This window comes from Rhinatrema bivittatum, chromosome 4, assembly GCF_901001135.1.
Source record: "Rhinatrema bivittatum chromosome 4, aRhiBiv1.1, whole genome shotgun sequence".
In the NCBI taxonomy this organism is placed as follows: Eukaryota; Metazoa; Chordata; class Amphibia; order Gymnophiona; family Rhinatrematidae; genus Rhinatrema; species Rhinatrema bivittatum.
The window spans coordinates 152,209,990-152,235,496 of record NC_042618.1 but is presented as its reverse complement, the minus strand read 5'-3'; the positions used below and the strand labels follow the sequence as shown (position 1 = coordinate 152,235,496).

At 44.3% G+C, this 25,507-nt stretch overlaps 1 protein-coding gene across 1 annotated transcript in view; it reads right to left on the bottom strand.

Annotated features, from left to right (window-relative positions):
• The window catches only part of HECTD1 (HECT domain E3 ubiquitin protein ligase 1), a 345,856-nt gene that overhangs the window by 9,488 nt on the left and 310,861 nt on the right, over window positions 1-25,507 (bottom strand). The window contains 4 exon segments of the mRNA XM_029598986.1: window positions 2,423-2,573; window positions 13,002-13,095; window positions 13,205-13,283; window positions 22,849-23,456. Coding sequence (XP_029454846.1) covers window positions 2,423-2,573; window positions 13,002-13,095; window positions 13,205-13,283; window positions 22,849-23,456 — 932 coding nt within the window.

Here is a 25,507-nt window from a genome sequence, read left to right as displayed (position 1 = left end):
GCACAATCTCTTGGCCTTCTTCTGCGCAGATTCCACTACCACTGATTGGTGAGGTAGTTGTGGCTTCTGAAAACCTGGAGTGTGTTGGACCAGATATGTTGCATCTGTCTTTCTATTAACTGGTGGGACAGTGCAAAGGTGCTTCCATAGGCGATGTTGCAGGTCCAAGAATACTTCTTTGACTGGAATGGCCATAATTTCCTTGGGGGGCATCTATGAATTGAAGGACTTCCAATGTCTTGTGACTGGTGTCCTCTTCGGTGACCAGGTCAAAAGGGATGGTTTCGGACATTTCTTTTATGAAGTTAGCGAAGGAGAGATCTTCTGGAGGGGACCGTCTCCTTTCTTCTGGATGTGAAGGCTCTGAGAGTATGTCCTCTGTGGAAGCATCCATGTCAACATCCTCCCATGGATCATAAGGGGTCTCCGGTTGAGATCCCAAGGGAGGGAGAATGACTGATATTCCAGGACGTGCAGGCATCGATGGAGGATGCAACAGCTTCGATGGAGATTTAGGCGGCATCGATGGCATCAAAGGGAACCATGGGCGCTTCGATCCCGAGAGCCCCAATTCTGGTTCTGGCATCGATGGAAGCGGAGCTGGAGTAGGACCAGAGTTCATGTCCAGTAGGACCAGAGGTCATGTCCTTGTTCTCTGAGGACCCCGGAATGGGTATCGGGGGCTTCAGCAGGTCGACTCAGTTGCAATGGTATAGGCTGAGTCGAAGGTCACCTATGAGGGTGTCAAGGCGGTCGAGCAATGGTGTAAACATCAATGGCTCTGGTGTCTGTGCCAGTATGGGGACCGGCATCGATGGCAGATGCAGGCTCCGGAAGGCATCGAGGACTGCCTGGTGGACAAGGATGTCCAACTCCTGCCAGGCTAGGCACTACTGGCACCTCCACAGGAATCTGTGGGGGCTCAGTACCCGTCACTGATAGCGGTGGAGAACACCTCGGGATCTCGGGTGCAGAGGAGGATGGGGCTCCTCTCCCTGGGCCCTCTTCGCAACTGGCTTGATAGCCATTTAGGCCAATGCGGTGTCTGTGCTGACATCGGGTGTGGAATCACGTCTGTGCCGGTGATGATGTTTCCCTCAGTGCTCAGTCCTTCTCCGGCACCGAGGAAGATGCTAGCGATGCCTTCGATGGCATCGATGACGGACGGTCACTGCTCCCTTGCAGCTCCCAGAGAGGTTTGTCAATGGATTTTGAAGATGTTCCTGCCTGTGATGACTGAGTGGAAGTCAATAGAGCTAATCTTGTTTTAAAAAGAGACTCCATTTTGTCCAAACGGGCACACCTGCCCTTCAGGGTCATTTGGGTGCAGCTAGGGCATTGACGTACATTGTGTGATGGGCTGAGGCAAAGCACACAAACATTGTGCGGGTCAGTAATGGACACTCCGGGCATGTTCTAAAGTCCGTCGCCATGATGAAAAAGAGAGGCCACGAAAACAGTCGGTGGCCTGCGGTAACAGACAATAAGGTAGCAGGAACCGACCAGGGACAGTGAAAAATTATTCACCGTGCGTCGAGAAAACAGTGTCGCGATGGGAGACCCCTACAAGGGAACTTTTCTATGAAGTAAACTTCAAGTTTTTCCGTGAGGAAAAGTGGTGAGAAAATTCTCACAGAGCTCCTAACCAAGAGGCAAACTGCAGTGCGGAAAAAAAAGAGACTGAAGGGAGACCTCTGTGGCTATGAGGATTATGGCATGCTGGGCATGGTCAGTGTGCCAGTCAAAAGTTCTAGAAACTTTGAGAGTTTTCCATGATAGGGCTCCATCTGATGATGTCACCCACATGTGAGGACTACCATCCTGCCTTTCCTGGGAGAAGAATAGAAAGTGAATGAGATTTGTATATAGGAAAGTGCACACAGCTTAATTCTGAAAGGAAAGGAACAATATAAAACATTTTAACATGAAAAAGAAAAAGTTCATATGGGATGCCTTTATAGCTAGTTTAAATCCAGAGATCACCATGAAGTATTACTGCCAATAACAGCTGTCATTCTCTAAATGACAGCTGTGATTCTCTAAATGATTAAAAATGTGCAATGAAGTTGTCTGGTCTTTATTACAGTTATAACAGTTGGTCCTAGGAATCTCTTTTCCATGAAGAGTTACCTCTCAACTTAAGTAACTTTATGCTAACACAAAAGGTCTAGTCCTTGTGTTGATCCCTGAAGTTCCACTGTACCCATGTTCTATATGAATACACTGAAATCAACAGAAATGACTATCCATGGCTAGTTAATAGAGAAACTGAATATAGTAAGTTAGATACTGATGTTCCAAAATGCTGGGACCCTACTGTTTGGGGTTTTTTTTGTTTGTTTGTTTTTTTAAAGATTAGGGGCCACATCCAGGGTGGACACTTTGATTAGACAAAAAGAAGATGTAGTCAACATATCAGTACCTGTCTCGTGTGTATCCTAGTTTTGGCTCAGTGTAATTCATGATATCCTCAGGTGTCCATGATGGAGACTGGTTTCCACAAAGAATCATTTGAACTTCTTCATGACTAAAGGAACTCAGCTTCTCCATTGGAAAAACTTTATTAAAGCCATCTGAAAACAGATATGCACAAAGACATGAATCACTAGAAGTCTAGGAATTTTGCTTTTCCTCGGTTCTGTTAGTTTTGCCATCAGTCTGGACTACACAGCTAACTTCTTTCTCTAGAAAATGGTGAAACCTCCAGTCCAGAGGATTTCCACTGTCTACATGAGACTAGGATCGCCAGCTCTTGCTCCAGTTGAGATACTTCTCCAGGTTCCTTACCCAAAATACTAAACATAGCACACATTAAAAATGTTCTTTTAAAAAACATTGTTCCCCAAAACAGTGAAGTACAAGAAAATGAAAATGTATAACCCTGAACTGTTTAGTTCAGTCTAGAAAAAGATCTCATAGAAAATTAATTGACAGGCAAGACAATTTGCATTCTGTATCATTTTAAAGTCAGTTATCAGTGCTAAATACTGATCTTAGATGTCTGATTCTCCTGTCTCTGCTTAGCAAGGAAACAAGGCAACCCAAGCCCCAGCCTGCCTTAAAGTCTGTGTTCTTAAAATATTCCTTCAAGTTTTCCTTTCTTATCACCATCTATCTTAAGCAGACTAATGCATGTGACTATGCATGCATACAAAAAATAACACTGGTATACAAATTTTCAGACATCTGCTTCAGTGATAAAATGTGCCATTTATTACTTATGTTGATGTGCTGAATTCGAATATAACAATTAAACCAGTTGATTGTTTCCATATTTAAGTTTTTACATTTTACATCTGTCTTTTGCATAGATAGAGTTTTAATCATAAATTGTAAACTTGGTTTTTTTGTGTATTTCACCTGTCCTGTTTATGTAACACTTTAAAAATTAAATCAGCAGGACTATAAAAATAAAATTTACTATGAAACAAAAAGGTCAAAAACTAATATGTATATATATATATATATATATGTGCATAGTTTAGTCCTCATTCAGTGGCTACTTGGCTCTTCTTGGCTTGTCTCTTATATTCATTAAATAGAACATCTCATCACTGTCCAGCAATGGTCTGCAAGCTTTGATGACCTCCATTTGCCCTGATACTGTTTTTCCATTGCTGCAATGTCCTGGTGAAATCACTTGCCATGCTTATCACTGACTGCTCTGCAGATTGGTGAAAAAAAAAAATCTAGACGCAAGTGCAAAAAAATGTATTTTTAATGACATTTGCAGCCAAGACTTTTATATGCCTTTAGGAGGTTTTCCACCAACTCCTTGTAGTTGTCTGCCTTGTTGTTTCTGAGATAAACACCTAGGTCTCTGTAAGAGACCTAGGTGTTGTCTTAGATCAACGCCTCAATTTTCAACCCCATATCAAATCTCTACTAAAAGGGGGTTTCTATAAACTCCACATCCTCAAAAAACTTAAACCCCTCCTCCACGCTCAGGACTTCCGTCTAGTTTTGCAGTCTACCATCCTATCTAAATTAGATTACTGCAACTCCCTTCTCCTAGGCCTCCCTTACTCTACAATTAAACCTCTACAAATCCTGCAGAACTCCATGGCTAGAATCATCACTGACACACGCAAAAGAGAACACATCTCCCCAGCATTAAAAGATCTGCACTGGCTCCCCATCCCTTTCCGGATAAAATACAAAACCCTCACCGTTCTTCACAATGTGCTCTACAAAAACAATCCTGCATGGCTCAACGAAATGCCACACTTCCGTGCCTCTAATCGCCCTTCCAGAACCACCCTCGCAGGAACCCTTCACATTCCACCCCTCAAAACTGCACACCTCTCCCTTACCAGAGAAAGAGCATTTACCATAGCTGGCCCCACACTATGGAACTCGCTCCCCATGTCTCTCCGCCTTGAACCTTCCCTACCCCACTTCAAAAAAGGCATCAAAACCTGGCTCTTCTTACAGGCCTACCCTGATGCCAATCAAACCTAAACCCCTTCATGGCGTCCAGCCCTGCTACCCTCTATTAATGATGTATCTCAAGGAAACGTTATCTATATAATCATTGAAATGTTGTTGCCTTAATGTTTTTGAATATAGTTCCTATCTACTTTCCTTCTCTCCTTTACGCTCTGCAACCTTTATTTCTTCATGCTACTTATGCGCTTGCTCTCACCCACCCCCCTCTCTCCTTTTTCTATTCCTGCTCCCCTTCCCCTATCCCTGTTATTTTGTAATTTCTCTTTCCTCGCTACAAGAGTTGATTGTAAACCGGAATGATATGTCCTATGAATGTCGGTATATCAAAAGTTAATAAATAAATAAATAAAAATAAATAAATTGTTACCACTAACTGAAAGGCTTTCCAGGCCATCTTTTCTTTGCCATGCAATGCACAGTTAAATGCATTATCTTGAAGAAGGTTCAAGAATCTGAAGGCCAACAAAGACACTTTCCTGTATCTTAGCTTCACTTAACCTTGGAAATTTACCATCAAGGTACTTGACGGCTGCTTTAGTTTTGTCCAGGGCCTTGTGCCCAAAAAGCAAGTACTGTCCAAACCCAGTTATAGATTTATTAATATATTCAGTCAAAGATGTATATTAGTTATTTCTGGTTTAATTTGAGATCCTTTCCCTTAACTCACTTATCCTTTGCAATTCTGAAGTCAAAGATCGTATATACTGACCCAGTAGCATATCTTGACAATTAAAAGCCAATCAACAATTTTAAGCATCATTTTCATTCTCAGTGACCCAGATGTAGTAAAGTTTGACTACATTAATTTCAGAAGCTTTTTGGCTGTAGACTAGTGTAATTTTAGAGTTCAGACCAAGAGACCATCTGGCCCAGCATACTATCTTTGACAGTGGCCGATCCAGATTTCTATCAAGTGTTGCCCACTCCCAGGGAAAAGTTTTAGCTTTCCCCATGTCTATCTGGCTAATAACATTTATAGACTTTTTTCTAGGAACTTGTCCAGATACCTTTTAAATCAAGCTATGTCACATGCCTTGTCACATCCTCAGTAAATAAATTCCATAGCTTAATTGTACGTTGAGTGAAAAATACTCTCAAATTTGTTTTATGCTATCCATTATTTATGGAACGTCCCCTAGTCTTTGTATTATCTAAAGTACATAACTGTTTCCTATTTATTGCTTCCACCTCACTCACAATTTCATAAACCTCTATCATATCCCTCCAAGTCATCTCTTCTCCAAACTGAAAAGCCCTAACCTGTTCAGCCTTTCTTCATAAGGGAATCATTCCATCCCCCCCTATCACTTTTGTTGCCTCTCTCTATACAAGCGTGGCCAAATCCAGTCCTCAAAAGCCATACAGGTCAGATTTTCAGGATGACCAAAATGAATATCCACAATTTTCAGGAGATTGCATACAATGGAGGAAGTGCATGCTAATCTCTCTCAATCATATTCATTGTTGATATCCTGAAAACCTGGCCTGTTTGTGGCTCTCGAGCACTGGAGTTGGCCACCTCTGCTCTATACCTTTTCTAGCTCTGCTATATCTTTTTTGAGGTGGGATGACTAGAACCAAATACAATAATCATGTTTCACTCGTACCATAGATCTATATATGAAAATTGGTTCTTACCTGCTAATTTTTGTTCCTGTAGTACCAACGGATCAGTCCAGACTCCTGGATTAATTCATCCCTGCCAGCAGATGGAGACAGAGAAAAGCCTCACTGACACTGCTTAAAAGCCCTGGTGCCACCTTCAGTAGCTCAGAACTGATTTGTACCCAAGCTGAAAAAACACTATGTGCAATAAACAGACTAAAGAACTTGATAATAAATTTGATTAAAGAACAGAAGTTTGCTGCAAAGTTATAGCTAAGCGAAAGACTCTTCCCTCCAATCCGGGTGGGCTCTGGACTGATCCGTTGGTACTACAGGAATGAAAATTAGCAGGTAAGAACCAATTTTCTTTTCCCTGTACGTACCCGGATCAGTCCAGAATCCTGGAATGTACCAAAGCTTCCTAGAGAGGGTGGGACCTGGAGAGTCCCACTCGCAAGACACTTTCCCCAAAGGACTGGGAATCAGAAAATCCCAAATCCAAACGGTAATGCCTTGCAAACGTATGTAGCGACTTCCAAGTCGCTGCCCTGCAAATCTCTTGCGAAGATACCAATTGAGCCTCCGCCCATGAAGCGGCCTGAGCCTATGTTGAGTGTGCCCGCAAACCCTCAGGGACTTGACGGCCCTTCAGAACGTACGCCGACCCAATAGCCTCCTTAAGCCATCTGGCGATAGTTGCTTTGGAGGCATGGGTACCTTTCTTTGCACCACTCCGTAACACAAAGATGATCAGACCATCTGAAAGCATTAGTAACCTTGAGATAGCGAAGCAAGGTTCTGCAAACATCCAACAGCTTAAGCTCCTGAGCATGCTGAACAGAATCCTCCAAGTCTGCAAATGCTGGGAGCTCAGTGGTCTGATTAACATGAAAGGCAGAAACAACCTTTGGTACAAAGGACAGAACGTACGTAATTCTCGAATTGGGTATTTGAAGAAAAGGTTCCCTGCACGACAAGGCTTGCAATTCCGAAATTCTTCTGGCGGAACAGATAGCCACCAAAAACACCACCTTGAGAGTGAGATCTTTAAAAGTCGCTCTCCGGATTGGTTCAAATGGAGCGTCACACAATACGCGCAGAACTAAATTAAGGTTCCAGGGAGGACATACCTTCTGCACCGGAGGACACACATTCTTAACTCCCCGAAGAAGCTTCTGTACGTCCGGATAAGAAGAAAGGGAATACCCCTCAACCTTTCCTTGTAAGCAGGCAAGAGCCGCACTCTAAGAGAATTAAATGCAAGACCTTTAGCTAAACCATCCTGAAGGAAAGACAAGACTTGAGAAATCGAGGCTCGAACCATCTGGATTCCTTGGTCGGTACACCAAGCTTCAAATACTTTCCAGACCCAAACATATGCGAGGGAAGTAGACTGCCGTCTAGCTTGCAAAAGTGCGGTGATCACTGGCTCTGGATAGCCTCTGCGCTGCAAGCAATGCCTTTCAAAAGCCAAGCCACTAGACAAAAGCGATCTGCCTGGTCAAAAAATACGGGAACTTGACAGAGAAGATCCAGAAGATGACTGAGGCGCACCGGACCGTCCAGCTAGATTGACTAGATCCATGAACCACGGCAGGCGTGGCCATTCCAGAGCTACTAGGAACACTTCCCTGGGATGCCTCTCTATTTGGCGCAACACTTTGCCCACTAGAGGCCATGGCGGAAATACGTACAGCAAAATTCCCCGAGGCCAAGGCACTACCAGAGCGTCGACTCCCTCCTGCGACTGAAGAACAGAGAAGCTTTTGCGTTGAGCCGAGTTGCCATCAAAGCGACGTGGAGACAGCCCCGCTGTCTTCGGATGAGCCGCATTGCGGACTCCGCCAACTCCCACTCGCCAGGATCTAAACTCTGACGACTGAGAAAATCGGCCTGAGTGTTGTCGACACCTGTGATGTGAGAAGCTGCTAGCTGAACCAAGTACTGCTCCACCCATTGAAACAATTCCTGAGCTTCCAGCGCCACCCCCTGGCTCTTGGTCCTGCCCTGACGATTGATGTAAGCAACCGTTGTGGTGTTGTCCGACAGAACTCTGACCGAACGACCCTGAACGAGGGGGAGAAAGGTTCTTCTTTTGCAGCTTTTTTGATGTAAAAAGTTGGTGAATGTGGAGACCAGGCAGGAGCCTCAGGCACACGCAGCCTTTCTGTTGCACGGCGAACAGCACCCCCCTATGTACCTTTGTTTCACTCAACTGTTTGATAAGCTGTTCCAGCTGTTCCCCAAACAAGAGATGACCTTTAAAAGGCAAGGAACCTAATCGAGCCTTAGAGGAAACATCCGCAGACCAGTGACATAGCCGTAGCAAGCGACGTGCCGCAACCGCCGAACTCATCACCCAAGAAATTGAACACACTAAGTCATACAGCGCATCCGCAACATATGCGACTGATGACTCCATGTGGTCAGCCTCTGACGTGAGGGAACCATCTGGGCCATCCTGGAAATTCTGCACCCAGCATAAACATTCCCTTTGCATAAACCTGAGCAAATGGTGGCCTAGAGTCCTAACGCCGTCCCCTCAAAAATTCTCTTGAGCTGGAGCGCCAATTTACGATCCTGGACATCCTTGAGTGCCGCGGCTCCCTCCACTGGGATCGTAGTCTTCTTAGAGTGACCGCGGAAACCGCCACATCCACTTGCAGCAGCGCAAACAGCTCCAGCGTTTGCTCTAGCAAGGGGTAAAGCTTGGCTATAGCTCTACCCACTCTCAAACCAGAGTCCACGGAATCCCACTCATGATTCACTAACTGCCGCACTGAAGCAGAGGGTCCAATTCATCCCTCTGGAACAACCGGAGAATTTTCAGATCATCCTCCTCTGTTACCGACGGCATCCCTACATCATCCCCTTGATCTACGTCAGGGGGCACCAGAGCCTGTGCCAAGGACACAGCCGCTGTTGCAGACTGTGCCAGAGGGACCAGGACTGCAAGCCTCCCGTTGCTCATCCCGGAATTGGCACCACTGGGAAAACCAAGTCCCGCGGCCGCGTGGACCATAAGTCGGTCCCAGGAGGCTGCAGGCACGAACCTGGAGGTATCAGGGGCAGTTGTGGACCCGCCTAACCCTTCCTGCTGTGCCAAATAGGCCTGGTGAAAGAGAATGAAACCTGGGGGAAAAGGGCACGATCCCGCGGGAAAAACTGGGGTTTGATCACCCTCAGGCCTCTGTGGTATAGGGGGGGACCTGCAGATCTGCACCTCCGGATGGCCCCTGCCCTTCAAAGGACCTGGGGTGCACCAGGGAAAACCACAGAGGCAAATCTCCCTCCCCCTGTGAAGATGGCAGCGCATGCGAATCTGGCTGCAAAATGACCACCGCTCCCAACTCGAGGGAGCCAGCAGAGCACGAGGCAGCAGAAGCCCCAGAAACGGGTCCGATCGCGGCAGCCGCGCACCTGCATAGCCGCCAACATTTTGAGACTCCCGGGAGGAGGGAGGGCCCTTCCCCCCCCTCCAAAACGCATCCGGAACAAAGGCCTGCCCTGCTGAGACGCGCCTGGACCGCCCCACACGCACGGCAAGCGGAGCCGCGAACCATGCCGACAGAAAATTAAGAAGCTGCAAAAATAAAACCTAAGGTAAAAAATTGCTAAAAAACAAAAATCGCCCCAGAGCCTTACCAGCAGCAGACTTCTTTCTTCCTTGTTGAAAACTTTTTTTTTGTTTTTTACTTTAATAAATTAACAAAAAAGTAAGAGGGAATTTTCTCTCCTGTAGCTGAGAGGAGCTGTCCAGCTCAATTCAGTTCCTGAATTAACAGGAGAGAAAAAAAACCCTGAGAAAAAAGAAGGGCTGAAAGCCGAACGGCCGGCCTCGTAAGGGGAGGGATCTGGACCACCTCGACCAAACAGGGAATGGTTCCCCAAGAACCAGTCCCCTGGGAGGAAGGCTCACCAAAAATCCTATATAAAAAAAGCAAGGGGTAGAGAAGAACTGCAGGTTAATGCACTTGCCATCTGCTGGAGACAGAGAAATACTGAGCTACTGCAGGTGACACCAGGGCTTTTAAGCAGTGTCAGCGAGGCTTTTCTCTGTCTCCATCTGCTGGCAGAGATGAATTAGCCCAGAAGTCTGGACTGATCTAGGTACATACAGAGAAAGAGGCATTATGACATATTTTGCTCTCCATTCCTTTCTGAATAATTCCTAACATTCTATTCAATTTATTAACCAGTACCACCATACTGAGCTGAGGATTTCAACGTATTATCCACAATGACACCAAAATTATTTCCTAAGTGGTGAATCACTATGGAACCCAGGACTGTGTACCTAAAGTTAAGATTATTTTTTTTCCATGTTAAACTTCATATTTATATGCCCAGCTCTCTAGTTTAAATACCCAAAAATTAGCAAGAAAAGTTGAACTAAACACAAAAATGAAAATTCTGCTACTACATAGAGCTTATGTCCAATCTCTTGAGAGGTATATTGCGACCGTCATATAGTGCCACTGACTGCTTGTGGCTTACAGGTGAAGCCCTTGAAGCACTAGGACTTTCTAATCATAGGTCGCTTATACCAGAGTTCATATTTTCTCCGAGAAGAGCTATAGGAACATCAGAGCAATGCACCACATATAAAAATTATAACGTGCACTTATCTCTGGAAAAAATCCACAAATGGTGCATTGCTCTGATGTTCCTATAGCTCCTTCTTGGAGAAAATATGAACTCTGGTATAAGCGACCTATGATTAGAAAGCCTTAGTGCTTCAAGGGCTTCACCTATAAGCCGCAAGCAGTCAGTGGCACTATATGACGGTCGCAATATACCTCTCTTAAGAGATTGGACATAAGCTCTATGTAATAGCAGAATTTTCATTTTTGTGTTCAGCTCTCTAGTTTGGCAGGGTCCTTCTGCAATTCCTCACAGTGTGTATGTTTTATCTACATTGAATATTTTTGTGGCATCTGCAAATTTGATCAATTCACCTTACCAGATCATTAATGAATACGTTAAACACAAGTTCTACTACAGATCCCTAAAGTACTCCACTATCTCCTTCCATTGGGAAACTGTACATTTAGTCCTACTCTTTGTTTCCTGTCTTTTAACAGTTATCTATCTACAGGAAGATCGTCTCCTATTCCATTAATTTTTTAGTTTCCCCTGAAGAGTCTTGTGAGGATGTTTAATATATGCCTTCTGAAAATCCAAGCACATTATCACAGTTGGATCACTTTTGTCCACATGCTTATTCACACCTTCAAGGTCTAATAAATTAGTAAGCTATGTCCTCCCTTTGCTAAATCCGTGCTGGCTCTTCCCCATTAAACCATGTTTACCCATATATTTAGTCATTTTGTTTTTAGGATCACCTTTACAGTCTTTTTTGAAAATTGGCATTACACTGACTATCCTCCAGTCCTCAAATACAGATTGGAATACTAAGTTACAGATTACCAGTAGCAAGTCTGCAATTTCATATAACTCCTTTATAACCTTGGGGTAAATACCATCAGGTCCCAGTGATTTGTTACTATTTAGTTTGTCAATTTGCTTTAGCACCTGTTCAAAATTCACATTGATTTGTTTCAGTTCTTCTGAATTATGATCTACAAAGAATGGTTCTGGTGTGGTTATGTTCCCAACATCCCAGTAAAGACTGAAGGAAAGGATTCATTTAGTTTTTCTGCTATGGCCTTATCCTCCTTCAAAACCCCTTTTAGCTCCTGTTAAAATAGCTTTTACAGTTAGTTTTTGCCCCTATAGTGGAGCCTCTCCAAGTTCTCTCTTAGCCTCTTTTATTAGTGTTTTATATTTATCTTGCCAGTGCTTTTGTGCCTTCCCATTTACCTTAGGTCCTGCTTTTCATTTTTTAAAGCATGCCTTTTTGGCTCTAATAGCCTCTTTCATAGCACCATTTAGCCCTTTGTGGGAGATGCCTGTTCTTTTTTTCAACCTTTATTTATTTATTTATTTATTTTTGGGCTGCATTTTATCCAAGCTTCTAAGATAGTACTTTTAAACAGTTCTCATGTCTCATGCAAACTTTTAATCCTTATAACTAATTTTAATTTCATAACTTAAATGTTATATTGTGTCAGACCAACGATCCATTGTGTCTCATACAATGGCCAGTCTAGGTCCCAAATACCCAGCAGGATCCCAAAGAATAAATCCAATTCTTGCTTGACTCTATGGATCCTTTAATATATAGGATCATGCCACCGCCACACTTCTATCTGCTCTTTCATTCTGATTTATTTTTTACAATTCTGCCACTGGCACACAGGCACCTAAATATACAAATTCTTTTTCATAACTTGCTTACTATCAATTGATTTAAATAATTTGAAATCAGCTTTTTCTACATCTTTGCTGTCTTTCTAATGAAATCCTTGGAGGATACCCTGCTCTAAACCAAGTGTTCCTGAGTGACTGATGGCTTTCCCCCTATGATTTACCGTAAAAGTTATTCTCACATTTGTAATTATTAGTGCCAACAGCTGGGTTCTATTTTGGTTAAGCTGGAGTCCATCCTGCTGATGGCTCTCCCCTACCAATAGCTTTCCCTTCCCTCCTGGACATATAGCCCTGAAAATGCATCCTCAATGCGAAAGCACAATCATATTGTAGGGTTTTCATGACGACAATATTTTCTAATATATTTAAATTACCCAATACAAATTTGTAAATTTTTTCTAAAAAAATATTTTAAAAAAATGAATATTTCTCGTGAAAGCTACTCTGGAACCTGAAAGCCTTGATTTATCCACAGAACAAGTGAAGTAATGAACAGCAGTAGAAGCTACATACACAATGTCAATTAGTGCCAAATGCAAGAGTGGATTTGCAAGGTGGACAACCTGGGAACTGAATTCACAAACTCACTTTATATTGGCAATTGAAAGGCTGACAAGACAATTTTCAAGTTGTTCCCAACCTGATCCATTAAAATGGCATTTCACTTCACTTACTGCGGAAAGCATCCATCTGTTTCTGTATACCAGTTTGCATGCAGGCATCAAACATCAGTTCAACATACTCTTCTACATTATCTATTGTCACCATCTGCAAAGATACAAAAAAAATCAAATCCTTGGCACACTAGCAAGAGAAACATGTGGTTTAATAGAACTGAAGAATGAAATAATTTAGGGAAGCATCATCCTTCACTTACATCATCTTCGCCATTAGGTTTAAGATCCACTGCTGTAAACCCATACACTCGGGATGAAGGGCAAAACTGGAAATTTAGACTGCAGTAAATAAAGGCAAGAGAATCAAGTTGTTAAATGTTTGCACTATGGAAACCTTCCCTTTTCTGACCTGCCAAAATTGCATTTACAATGTGAGTGTGATTACCGTGAACAGGTTCTAGACTGACCACTAAAAGAGAATGATTGCTACATCAGAAGGCAGCACTTTAAAAATAAACTCAGAAATAACTGCAATGTATGCTGGGAACAGTATCCTCCACATTTAATATGCATAAAGCAATCACTAATATGAACAGTCATACCCCAATTTCTAAACATATAATTTATGTGGCAATACATTAAGAGATCCATATCCAAAGACCCACTGACCCAATAACTTTATCTGGTTAACTTTACCTGAATGTTCAGTGGCAGTTATGTGGGTTAAAGTACCACTGAACAGACCTGGATAAAGTTATCCAGGTAACTTTAGGAGAGCCATCTGTTCGAGCAGAGTTAACTGGGTAATTCTGATCATGTAGTTCTGAATATCAGTGCAACCATACCCCAGTAACATCTCCAATGCTACTTTTATTTTACACCCATACAAAATTTAGCCAGGGAGCAGGGGACATTTTTATATTAAACACTGTAGTATTTCCTCAAGTTTCTATCCTCTAGTACAGTGGTTCTCAACTTTTTTTCTATCAGGACACACTTGAGAGATGACGCCCACATGCGTAACACACTGATCACATGACCATCATGGGACTTAATATAAGCACATGCTCTGCCTTCACAGGAGACCCCCCGCTTCCTAACAATGGGTTCAGAGCAGAATTAAGACATTTCCCTGTACAACTCACCGTACAAAAAGATATTCTGATTCTGGTGTCATCACAAACTCCCTCTGCTACCAGGTGCATTGCAAAATAATACAAACAAACCCCACTCTGTTCATGTCTATCAAACCTGCCATACCTCAGCAGCACTAACTCCAAGAAATGAACAGCAATAGCCCTGCCCATGAAGAGGCAGCAGTTCACCCCCAGTGCAATATTGTATTGAGAAAATACAACAAATAAGGCTGATACAGACCTCTAGTAAAGTACGTCATATCAGTCACACACACACACACAGTACAGACAGACCTGCCTTCACCTAATATAGAATAAAAGACCACAAACTGCAAATGTGCAAACAAAACCTGGACTGGAAACCCCAAGACCTCCTGCATGCAGTGCAAACCTGGAGACTAGAAACAGAATATATTTCCTCCTACACTAAGCAAAGTTCAAAGAGAGAATAAATGCATATTCTCAAAACTGACGTAGTATGGCCTTTGTACCCCATCACTCCTCTCCATGCCCCCATCACCCCTCACTTCCAGCTACTCAATCATCCCTTCACACGCTCCTATCCCTGTCCAACATTCCCGACAGCCCCCACCCCTGCGCATCCTCTTCCCCGTGCTCCCTCTCTCTCCTGCTCAACTCTCCCTGCCCTTCCCTACCCCTTCCTGCTCGGCATCTCCTGACCTCCCTTCTCCCCCAACCCAGCAGGTCCCACACCTCCATCTCTCCCTCCATTTCCATCTCTCCTCCCACCCAACAGCCCCCAGCCCCTTCCTCCCCCTCTCCGTACCCAGCACATTTTCCCCTCCCTCCTGGCTCCCAGCCAGCATAAAAGCCTTCAGTCCAATCCAGTCTCCCTCCCACTTTACCAGCAGCAGATGAGGGCAAGAAGCACCGAAGAGAGGAAGATGAAGAGGCAGCAGGAGCAGATCTATAGAGCACGCACCTCTCTCCCTGCTTTCATATGCAGGCCCCATGGGGTGAAGAGAGCAACAGCAGCCTCACTGCCAGGCCAGGCAGAGGAAGATAAAGCTGGTGTCCTGCCAGGACCATATGAACAGGAGTTGGTGATATCTCACTCTGATCTGGGTGAAGGAGCAGGGAACAACCTCCTACTGGCTAGGAAGAGGAGAAGGAAGCAAGAGCAGCTTCCTGTCAAATCCAATAAAAGATAAGTCAACCAACTCCTGCCCAGACTGATGAGGAAATATCAGTCCTCTGCTGGCTCTATGGCACACCTCCCAGGACTTTGCGACCCATTAGTGTGTCCCGACACACCTGTTGAGAACCACTGCTCTAGTATACTCCATTCTTGATGGTTGTGCATATTACAATAAAAGTTTGAAGAATTATAGTTTTTATATAGCACACAGATGAAGAACTAGATGCAAATGGAGAACAAAGATTCATTTTAAGATCATGCTCAAATGTAACTCAAACCAATATTTTAAATTCCATTTGAATATAGCAGCAAATGATGTAACATATTTGAAGTATTGAAATATTTTTGTCCATATGATCATGAAATAAAAATCAATGGTCAATAAAGCCAAAATAAATTACACATGGGGCTAATGGGCAATGGATTTGGTACAAGCTAAGATGTACATAATATAACTGATTAGTAGTTTTAAACAAACACTGTACTCTGTTGGCAGTTGTATATACAATGTTATCACTCACTATCTTATCCATTCTGATTAGTATGAGACCAATATTCAATAGGCTGTTTAGTGGAATAAAGAACCCACTGAATATCCCCGACTAAAATTATCCAGCTACCCTTTGCCGGATAACTTTAAACATAACCGGATATTCTTTTGAACATCACCCCTTTTGAAAGTTATCTGGCTGTTATTTAGCCAGATAACTTAAACATAACTGGCTATATTCAAAAGAATATAGCCAGTTAATTGGAAAAAATGAGACTTTAAAAAAATAGACTGTGAGCCTGTTTTTCCTTTAGGCCTTGTTTCTTTACAAAAAAAAAAAGCAGTGACCAGGAGGCTACAGCAATGTGCTGGCAAGTTTGTTTTTTTCTCTGCTGGGAGGCAGGCAGGAGGGAGCGGGCTGAATTACCTGTCTTTATCGGGGTTAGGTAGTGCTGTATTTCAGCACCTGGACAGCGATCAGTGTGATCGCTGCTGCTGCTACGTTTATTTTTAGGCCTGACCGTGTGTGCAGGCCCGACTGCCGGCTCCCGCATAGCGCGGCAGACTTTGCCGCAGTTGTGGGCTGAGGCACTTTCGCCTCAATATGCCTCACTTTTCCACAATTGCACTTTGGGGGCGGGGGGGGGACGGACGACACGGACAGACCTCAGTGGGACCCCTGGGGAGTGGTGAAAAAGTGAAGGTGGCTGGATTGGCTGTTGAGGCTCGGGGGGGGGGGGGGGGGGGGGGGAGGGGCTGTGGAGGAGCCGGTGGCCATTTTGGCAACCATGCAGAAATGCAGGCTGCCATTTCTGAACCCCGTGATTCCCCTCCCACACTTTTTCCTATGGGAAAGAACCCTGCTGGTGGTAGGGGTCGGGTGGGGCTCAGGAGGGAGTCGATCGGGAGTCTTCTTCCTTGGACCAGGAGGCCTTTTCCATGGGTTTTGTGCTTCTCCTTCATGAGGCTTATTTAGCCTGGAAGGAGTTAAGGGTGAAGGGGCTTTTGCCTAGGAAGTCCCGGACAGCTAAGAGGGCCTGTTAAGTCAGGAGGAATCCTGCGGATGTTAGGTCTCAGGTGAACCCTGGAGGAGGGTGATTCTTCAGATAGCCTGGATGATCCTGAGCAGCTCCAAGGGGGTCCGGTGGCACCGGACAAGGACCCTGTTAGTGCTCTGGGACATCCAACACAGAACCTGGATCAAGATCCACTGGGAGGTCTTGGTGGATCCCATGCAGGATCCGGACACTCAGGATCTGGAGGCAACCTGTGTGGAGTCCAGCTGTTTCAGAGAGAGAAACTGGGTTCATTGATTCTCCAGGTGCTGGAGGAGCTCGGCATCAAAGATGTCCAGGAAGACTTGGACAAGGAAGGAGTGAATCCTCTCCTGGAGGAACTGCGGGGACCCCCACCAATTTTCTGTTACCGAAGCAGGTGAAGAAGTTGGTGGTTAGGGACTGGGAATCTCCCAAAAAGGGCCTGAGGGTCGCGAGAACTATGGGGAAATTATATTCCTTGCCAGAACAGACCTCAGAGTTATGGAGAATTCCCAAGGTGGATGCAGCCATTTTTGGTGGTTACTAAGAAGACTACCATCCCGGTGATGGGAGCAGCGGCTCTCAAGGAGCTCCAGGATAGAAAGCTGGAGATTCTACTCAAGTGGCTTTTTGAAGTCTCAGCTTTGGTCCTTCGAGCAGCGGTGTGCAGAAGTCCGATGCAGAGAGCCTGTTTGTCCTGGGTGCAGAAGGCACGTGACAACTGTTCTGGAATGGCATCTGAGGCAGCGCAGACAGCCCATTTAGAGGCAGGAATGGCCTATTGGGCTGATACTCTGTACGACATGGTCCAGACATCTGCCAGGAGTAACATATCAGTGGTGGTGGCGGCACACAGGCTCTTGTGGCTGCAAAATTAGTCGGCGGATGTGTGGTCTAAGACCCAGCTGTTGAACCTCCCTTTCAGGGGGGAAGCTCCTCTTTGGGGATGATTTGGAGAAACTCGTGAAGCAGTTGGGAGAGTCCTAAGAAGTCCTTTCCGCTGTGAGCCCGTTTTTGAGAGGCTAGAAGATTTTGAGCAGGCACAGGCCCTGCACAAGATTCACAGAAACAGAGTTTGGGCAGACAGCAGCCCTTTTGGAATCAGCGCAGGTCCCCTAGTGACAGTGGGTCCCAAGGGGGGAGTGGAAGTAAGGACATACAATGAAGGTGCGAGGGTCCACTCCTCTCAGGCGGCTATTGGGGGGAGACTCACTCTTTTTTATGAGGAGTGGACCAAAGTATTGTTGGACCAGTGGGTCCCGGAGATGGTAAGAGATGGTTAAGCCTTAGAATATTTTTGGCCACTGAGGGATGCCTTTGTAGTCTCCTGCTGCATCTCCCAGAGCAAGCGGGAGGTGGTGCAGGACAAACTCCAGTGCTTACAGCTTCTATACGCCATTGTTCTGGTGCCCCCCCTCGGGAAAGGGGGCAGGGCAAGTATTCAGTTACTTCGTGATGCCAAAGAAGAAAGGGACCTTTCGACCCATTCTCAATCTGCAGAAGACGAATGCTGCCCTCCGGGTGCTGCAGTTTAGGATGGAGACGTTGCACATAGTGATTGCTGCAGGGCACGAAGGAGAGGCCCACCTTCATATCTCTATTCGACCTGAACATCAACTGTTTCTGAGATTAATGGTTCTGGGACAACATTTCTAGTTTCGAGCTCTTCCCTTTGGGTTAGCCACGGCGCCACGCACATTCACAAAGGTGATGGTAGTAGTGGCAGCGGCTCTCAAGAAGGAGGGCATCTTTGTATACCCGTACCTGGATGATTGGCTCATTCGAGCAAAGTGGTCACTCAGTCAAGTGGGTGCTCCAGCTTCTGAAGGCATTGGGCTGGGTGGTGAACCTCACAGAGTCATCTGAAGCTGACTCAGTCCTTGCAGTATCTGGGTACTCGCTTCGATACCTGACTGGGGAAGGTGTTCCTGACTTCAGAGAGCGCCCTCAAGCTTCCGAGTCAGGTGCTTCGGTTGCAGAGCATGACGGTGCTAAGGGTCTGGGATTACTTGAAGATCCTGGGGTCTATGGCTTCTACGCTGGATTTAGTGCCATGGGCTTTTGCTCACATGCGGCCTCTATATAGGGAGCTCTGTTATCCCGATGGAATCTGTCAGAGAAATTTCAGCTTCCATTAGCATTGCTGAGGATGCCAGATCCAGTCTCTCATGGTGGCTGTCGCAGCACAGTCTCGAGAAGGAAATGGATCTATAAATGCCCGACTGGGTACTTATAACCACGGATGACAGCCTCTCTGGATGAGGGGCAGTTTGCCTGGGGAAATCGGCCCAGGGTCAGTGGTCACCAGAGGCGGCGGCATGGTCGATCAATCGACTGGAAACCAGAGCAGTATGCAAGGCCTTGTTGGCATTTCTTCCACTCGTTTGGGGCAAATCAGTGTGAGTATTCTCAAACAATGCGACAACAGAAGGGTACATCAATCATCAGGGTGGCACAAACAGTCATCTAGTGCTGTTGGAAGCACAAGAGCTGTTTCTGTGTGCGGAGAAACATCTGGAGAGACGAGCTGCTTCGTGGCCAGAGTGGACAATGTGCAAGCAGATTTCCTCAGCAGACAGCATCTGGATCTGGGGGAGTGGGAGTTGTCGGCGGAAGCCTTTGCCTTGCTGCAAAGCAAGGTGAAGCGAACTCTGGCAAATGCAAAATTGGATAGCTTTTTCAGTCACATATGGGAGGTCGGATTGGAGGGCATTGACGCTCTCTTTCAACCATGCCCGACACACCTCTTGCTGTACGTGTTTCCTCCATGGCTGCTCATAGGACGGGTGCTGCGACGCATCGAAACTCACCCGAGCAGGGTGATTCTGGAGGTGCCTGAGTGGCCACAGCAGCAGTGGTATGTGGACCTTCTGCGTCTTGCAGTAGACTGACCCATTCGCTTGGCTCATCTCTCAGGGTTACTTTTGTCGGGAACCCGTATTTTCAGACCAGGAGGATCACTTCTGTCTAGCGGCCTAGCTTTTGAGAGGCGGCAGCTCCGTTTGAAGGGATATTCAGAGTCTGTGATTGCAACTTTGCTTCAGGCAAGGAGGCCTTCCACTTCAATGGCTTATGTCTGGGTGTGGAGAGTATTTGAATCCTGGTGTTTGCTGAATAGAGTACAGCCTTAGAGGTGGATGTCCCACAGATCTTGGAATTTCTGCACTATGGGTTATCTAAGGGGCTAGCATATAATTCTCTGCGGGTCCTGGTAGCAGCTTTGGATTCCCTGTACGGCAGGATTCAGGGAAAGACGCTGGCGTCTCATTCGGATGTGGCTCATTTTCTGCGAGAGGCAAAGCATCTGCGCCTTCTGGTGCGGAAGATCTGTCCGGCGTGGAATTTGAATTTGGTTCTTCGGGTGCTTTATGGGGCCTCCTTTGAGCCAATTCGAAGGGCATTGTTGAAAGATTTAACCCTGAAGACTGTTTTCCTGGTGGCTGTTTGGGTAGGCTAATTTCTGAGCTGCAAGCATTTTCGTGTAGGGATGGTTTTTTCAGACGATGGAATCTCCTTACGAACAGTTCCGTCCTTTTTGCTGAAGGTAGTCTCCTCTTTTCACCTTAATCAGGTGATCGAGCTTCCTGCCTTTTCAAACATGACAGCCGATTCTTTGATGGCTAGAGAACTTCACTTGTTGGATGTGCGTTGTATCCTTTTGCGATATCTCAAGGTGACAAATCCCTTTCGGAGATCAAATCATCTCTTTGTCCTGTTCAGTGGAGCAAAGAAGGGAAATAAGGCTTCCAAAGGCACAACTGCTTGCTGGTTAAAGGAGACCATAACTTTGGCTTACATCTGCAAGGGCTGGCCGGTGCCAGAGGGGTTGCGAGCGTATTCCACTAGGGCGCAGGCAACCTCGTGGGCGGAATGTCAACTGCTTTCTCTGCAGGAGATATGTCGTGCAGCAACATGCTCTTCCCTCCACACTTTTACCAAACATTATCGCTTAGATGTGCACGCTCCAGAGGAAGCAATGTTTGGGGAGAGTGTATTGTGCGCAGGTCTTTCGGGTTCCCACCCAGTATAGAAGGGCTTGGGTATATCCCACTCATCTGGACTGATCCGGGGTACAAACAGGAAAGAAAATTGGTTCTTACCTGCTAATTTTCATTCCTGAAGTACCACAGATCAGTCCAGAGATTCATCCCCTTCTGACGAAACACTTACTCACTTCTGGAGATGGCTAAGCTAATTGAGCTGACATTCGATTTGATCAGAGTGATGAAAACTGTACATAATTGGTATATGTTTTGTTAAGTCAAGGGGCCTAGTTTGCAGGGGAGCTCCAACTTTAACTTTCTGTTCGCCCAAGGTTTATTGGGGTTTGTTAAAGTAGACATCTTGGCTTGGGTACAGGTCAATACTGAGGGACTGGAGGTGGCACTCTTGGTTATGTAGCAATGCCTCAAAGTTTTGTTCTCTGCCTCCATCTGCTGGTAGGGATGCATAATCCCACTCATCTGGACTGATCCGTGGTACTTCAGGAATGAAAACTTGCAGGTAAGAACCAATTTTCCTTTAACCTATAAGGCAAAGAAGAAAGATTCCACCACCTTCAGAAGAAGGGAATTTTTATTCAAAATGCGGATATCATGAATCGCATTGCCAGTGGAAGCAGTCATGGCTACAACACAGCAAGAATCACTTTGAAATATGCACTCACCCATATACGTGTATAAATGGACGTACGAAAATCTACTCCTGTATTTTATAACCTGCATGTATATGGTATATGCAGGTTATAAAATTTGCATAATGCACCCTGCAATATGTAAAAAACAAAAATGCGCAAATACATATTGTACTTATCTGGATAAATTCCAGTTCATCCAGGTACATAACAGCACTTATCCAGATAATCCCCAATTTATCTGGCTAAGTAACTGCTTTGTCAATACTTAGCTGGAAAATTCTTAAAATAATACTTAGCCGGATAAGTCAGATAGCCAGATAAATTTACAACATGCTACTTGTAGCGTGTAACTGCTATAATTGTATATTTTTACATCTAACTTTAAAAATATACACATGGAGATTTACCTGCATAATTTACAAGCATTTACTTCCCATAATTCGGCTTTAAAGCGTGTAAGTTGGGACATCTTCTAACATGCCCACCACAATGAAATTACCAGTTTTATCAAGGTCTACCAATTCACCCATTCCATCTGCAGATCATCGAAACCCTCCTGGTTCTTCAGCCTGAATTCCCCCCATTTCACCCAGACCCCCCCATCCAGTCAGTATTTCACTTTTAAGATGTTTACAATCATTTTCTCCAGATATAGAGGTGTAAATATACATGTGTAAACTGCCTAATTTACATTTATAAATTACTTATAAAATAGCAACTTACTTGCGTAAATGTTGGTTCTGGCCTAGAACACCCCTGGCTGGCCCCTTTTCTAACACAAAGATTTACTCGTGCCTCCTTACTTCCACATGTATACTGAGGGTTATAAAATAGTATAGACGCAAGTCTATGCTATTTACACGCATACGCGCTGATTTTTACACGCATAACTGTTTGACAATTCACCTTTAAGTCAACACAAAAATAAATTGGACAATTTTTGAGGGGAAAAAAGTACTGGGGGTATGATAAGCCTCCAAAGAAAAGCACAGACATAAACATTTTATAAAGATCGCATATATAAAGTCAAGCAGGACTGGCTACAGATCAGCTATGTCTTTTCACATCAGACCACCTATTCAATTATGCAAAGCAATTAGGAATGGGATGTGAGCATGTGTCTCTCTCCCTGTCATCTGTATAGATGCTTCTAGCAAATAAAAACAGAATCCTTACCACAAAAGGGAGGGATCTCTGCAAAAACAGGTTTTGATGGTTGTAGTATACTGAGTTGGTACCAGACTGATGCAAATGCAGAACAAAAATGAAGTACTAAGAATTTAGCAATAAAGTGTTCCCAGGTTAGCATATACACTTTGCTGAGAAAGGTGAAATACACATTTTTAAAATATATAAGAGCAAACAAGTAAATGTGTTATTTAATCATCACCAATACATTTTTTTATTCAATTCTGCCCTCTATCATATGTTGTTTGATGATCTTACCCTAAATCCTCTATGCTAAGTGGAGGCCCAGAGCCTGATGGGTTCTTCAACATCAGTTCTTGTAGCTTTGTGTTTTTTTCGTCTTCGGAGAGACTTTTATTGGTCAACACTTGGCGCCTTTTAACAGCAAGTTCTTTAATTTCTTTTAGGAATCTGGCTCTGTGTGGATTTACCAGTTCAAAGTCCTCCCACGTCAGAATCCCCTGAAACCAAACTGGGGGCTTCGGCTTTGGTGGATCTAGGATAAATTCTGATTTGGAGTCTTCTTCAAAACTTCCTACAGATAGAGAATCATGACCTTCTTCTGTGGATGCCTCGGACTGACTTTCCGTGCAATGCAAGTCTCTGTCACCCCGGGACTCATAAATTAGCTTACTCATGTTACTTTTAATGTCTCCCATACACATAAGTTTAAAAAAAGGTTTTGAAATAGGTAAATCCACCAGCCGGTTGTCCTGAATGCACTTGGCCAAGAAAATCCCCAAAAAGTGAAAGAGTTTGGTGATTCTGTCCAGTTCATCACTATCCTGTGGGAAAGGAGCTGTGAAAAGGCCACATGATCTCTGAACATAGAATCCAGGGGGTTTCAAGCCACCACCAAGGTCAACCTGTTCATAATAAAGAGTAAAAAGGTTTTTATCTATATATATTTATATAAACGTACACACATATATATACAAAAGAAAGCATAATATAATGAAAACACATGACATATTATAACATGGATGTTTAAGGCCTAAGTTGATGGAACTGTATACTAACAGATGTTATTATACTCATCTTCCTTCCCCTATCTCTCTATATAATATACTTAGGTTCCCAGAAAGTATCATTTGTCTGCTGAAGCCAGAAGCGTGCACATGCTCATGCCCATGTCTCCGGCAGCCACACAGGCTGGAAGGAATCCCTGCGCAATGGCAAGACAATAGGCCATGTGGGTTTGGACAAGATAGTTGCGTAGGCTAGTGGGAGGCCCAGAGTGAGCAACCATCAATGGAATGCGAAAGCTAGAGGAAGGCCTAGCGCAGCTGGGAACCACAAGAAAAATTTCACTGTATTATTTCATGCATGTCAGACTACATGAAATCACAGCAGAATAATGTGCAGCAATAAGTTAAACTGGACAATAGCACTATAAGCAAAGCATAAATAGTTTAATGAGTGCACACAACAATAGTGCACAAAGTTTAAATCAAAAGAGACGTAAACACGTAGTCATACAAAGCCCCGACACGGCCGTGTTTCACGTCAGGCTGCGTCAGGGGGATGAGTTCCAAAAATTCTTAAGGGGGCTAGAAATGAAGCTCTGGTTGCGGCAGAATTGCAGGTATCAGGTACTGAAACTTCAAAACACGGACTCCCGAGCTGACTCGTTAATTTGCAAACGTGTGGAAAATGATTTTAGCCGTCCGGGGACATCGCAAAGAACTCTGAGACACTTCAAAGAAGTGGACCCGAAGGTCTCAATCACATGTAAATGCGGGATAAAGAAGCGGGTTGATAGCAAGCGATCAAGAGACTCTTACTGCGCTTAACCCCGACATATTGAAAGGTTTGTGGGTCGTATACTCGCGAGTATATGACCCACAAACCTTTCAACCTTTGCGATGTCCCCGGACGGCTAAAATAAAAGAGCTTCATTTCTAGCCCCCTTAAGAATTTTTGGAACTCATCCCCCTGACGCAGCCCGACGCGAAACACGGCCGTGTCGGGACTTTGTATGACTACGTGTTTACGTCTCTTTTGATTTAAACTTTGTGCACTATTGTTGTGTGCACTCATTAAACTATTTATGCTTTGTTTATAGTGCTATTGTCCAGTTTAAACTTATTGCCACCCATTATTCTGCTGTGATTTACCTAAATGTGTGTGCTCTTAACTCCGCCCCTTTTGCAGACTACATGAAATTACACAACTTTGTGCATTCCTAGAATCTAGGAATCTTCCATATTTTGAGCTGCTGAGAAAATTTACATATAGAAGTTAAAAACACTTTAAATTACAACCAATTACTTTCAAGTATTTTAACTTATCTTTTAAGGACAATAATGGGACTACACAATTTGCCATTTAATGTAATGAGACCCTTAGTGAAGAAGTAATATATGTAATGTTACTGCTCACACTATCGCGTTCTTAATAAAGAGATATCCTCAATGCAGTGTCTTGATAAGATAAGTTCAACTGTATGTGCTACCACTGAGATCACACGTGTCCCAAAGGGTTTGGTGTAGTAGGCTGTGTTTTGTACCTACAACCATGGAATTACAGCCTCAGTAACAGTGTAGAAAACTGCTTTTTATCGTCAATAACATTTCATAGTAGGTAGTTTACAGGCTTTTGTTTTTATATGCTGTTACCTAGGAAAAGTGTTGTCACTTTTTTCTTTGTTAACCAGGAAAGCCAGAATACGAAATGTTTTACTTTCAAATGAATGCCCGAGGCACAGGAGGAAAAGTGCCTTGGTTAAGATCATCAAGTGTGTCAGTGGCAGAGGGGAGGCAAACTCATATCCCAGCATTTCTCCTGAATCACATCTCAATGATGCATTAATATGGAGTAATCTGAAAACCATATGGTATGCCCTGAGTCTTGTGTATGATTGACATATGATGAAGCATTATGTGCTCTCTTACGTAAAGACAGCAGTGGTCCTTAT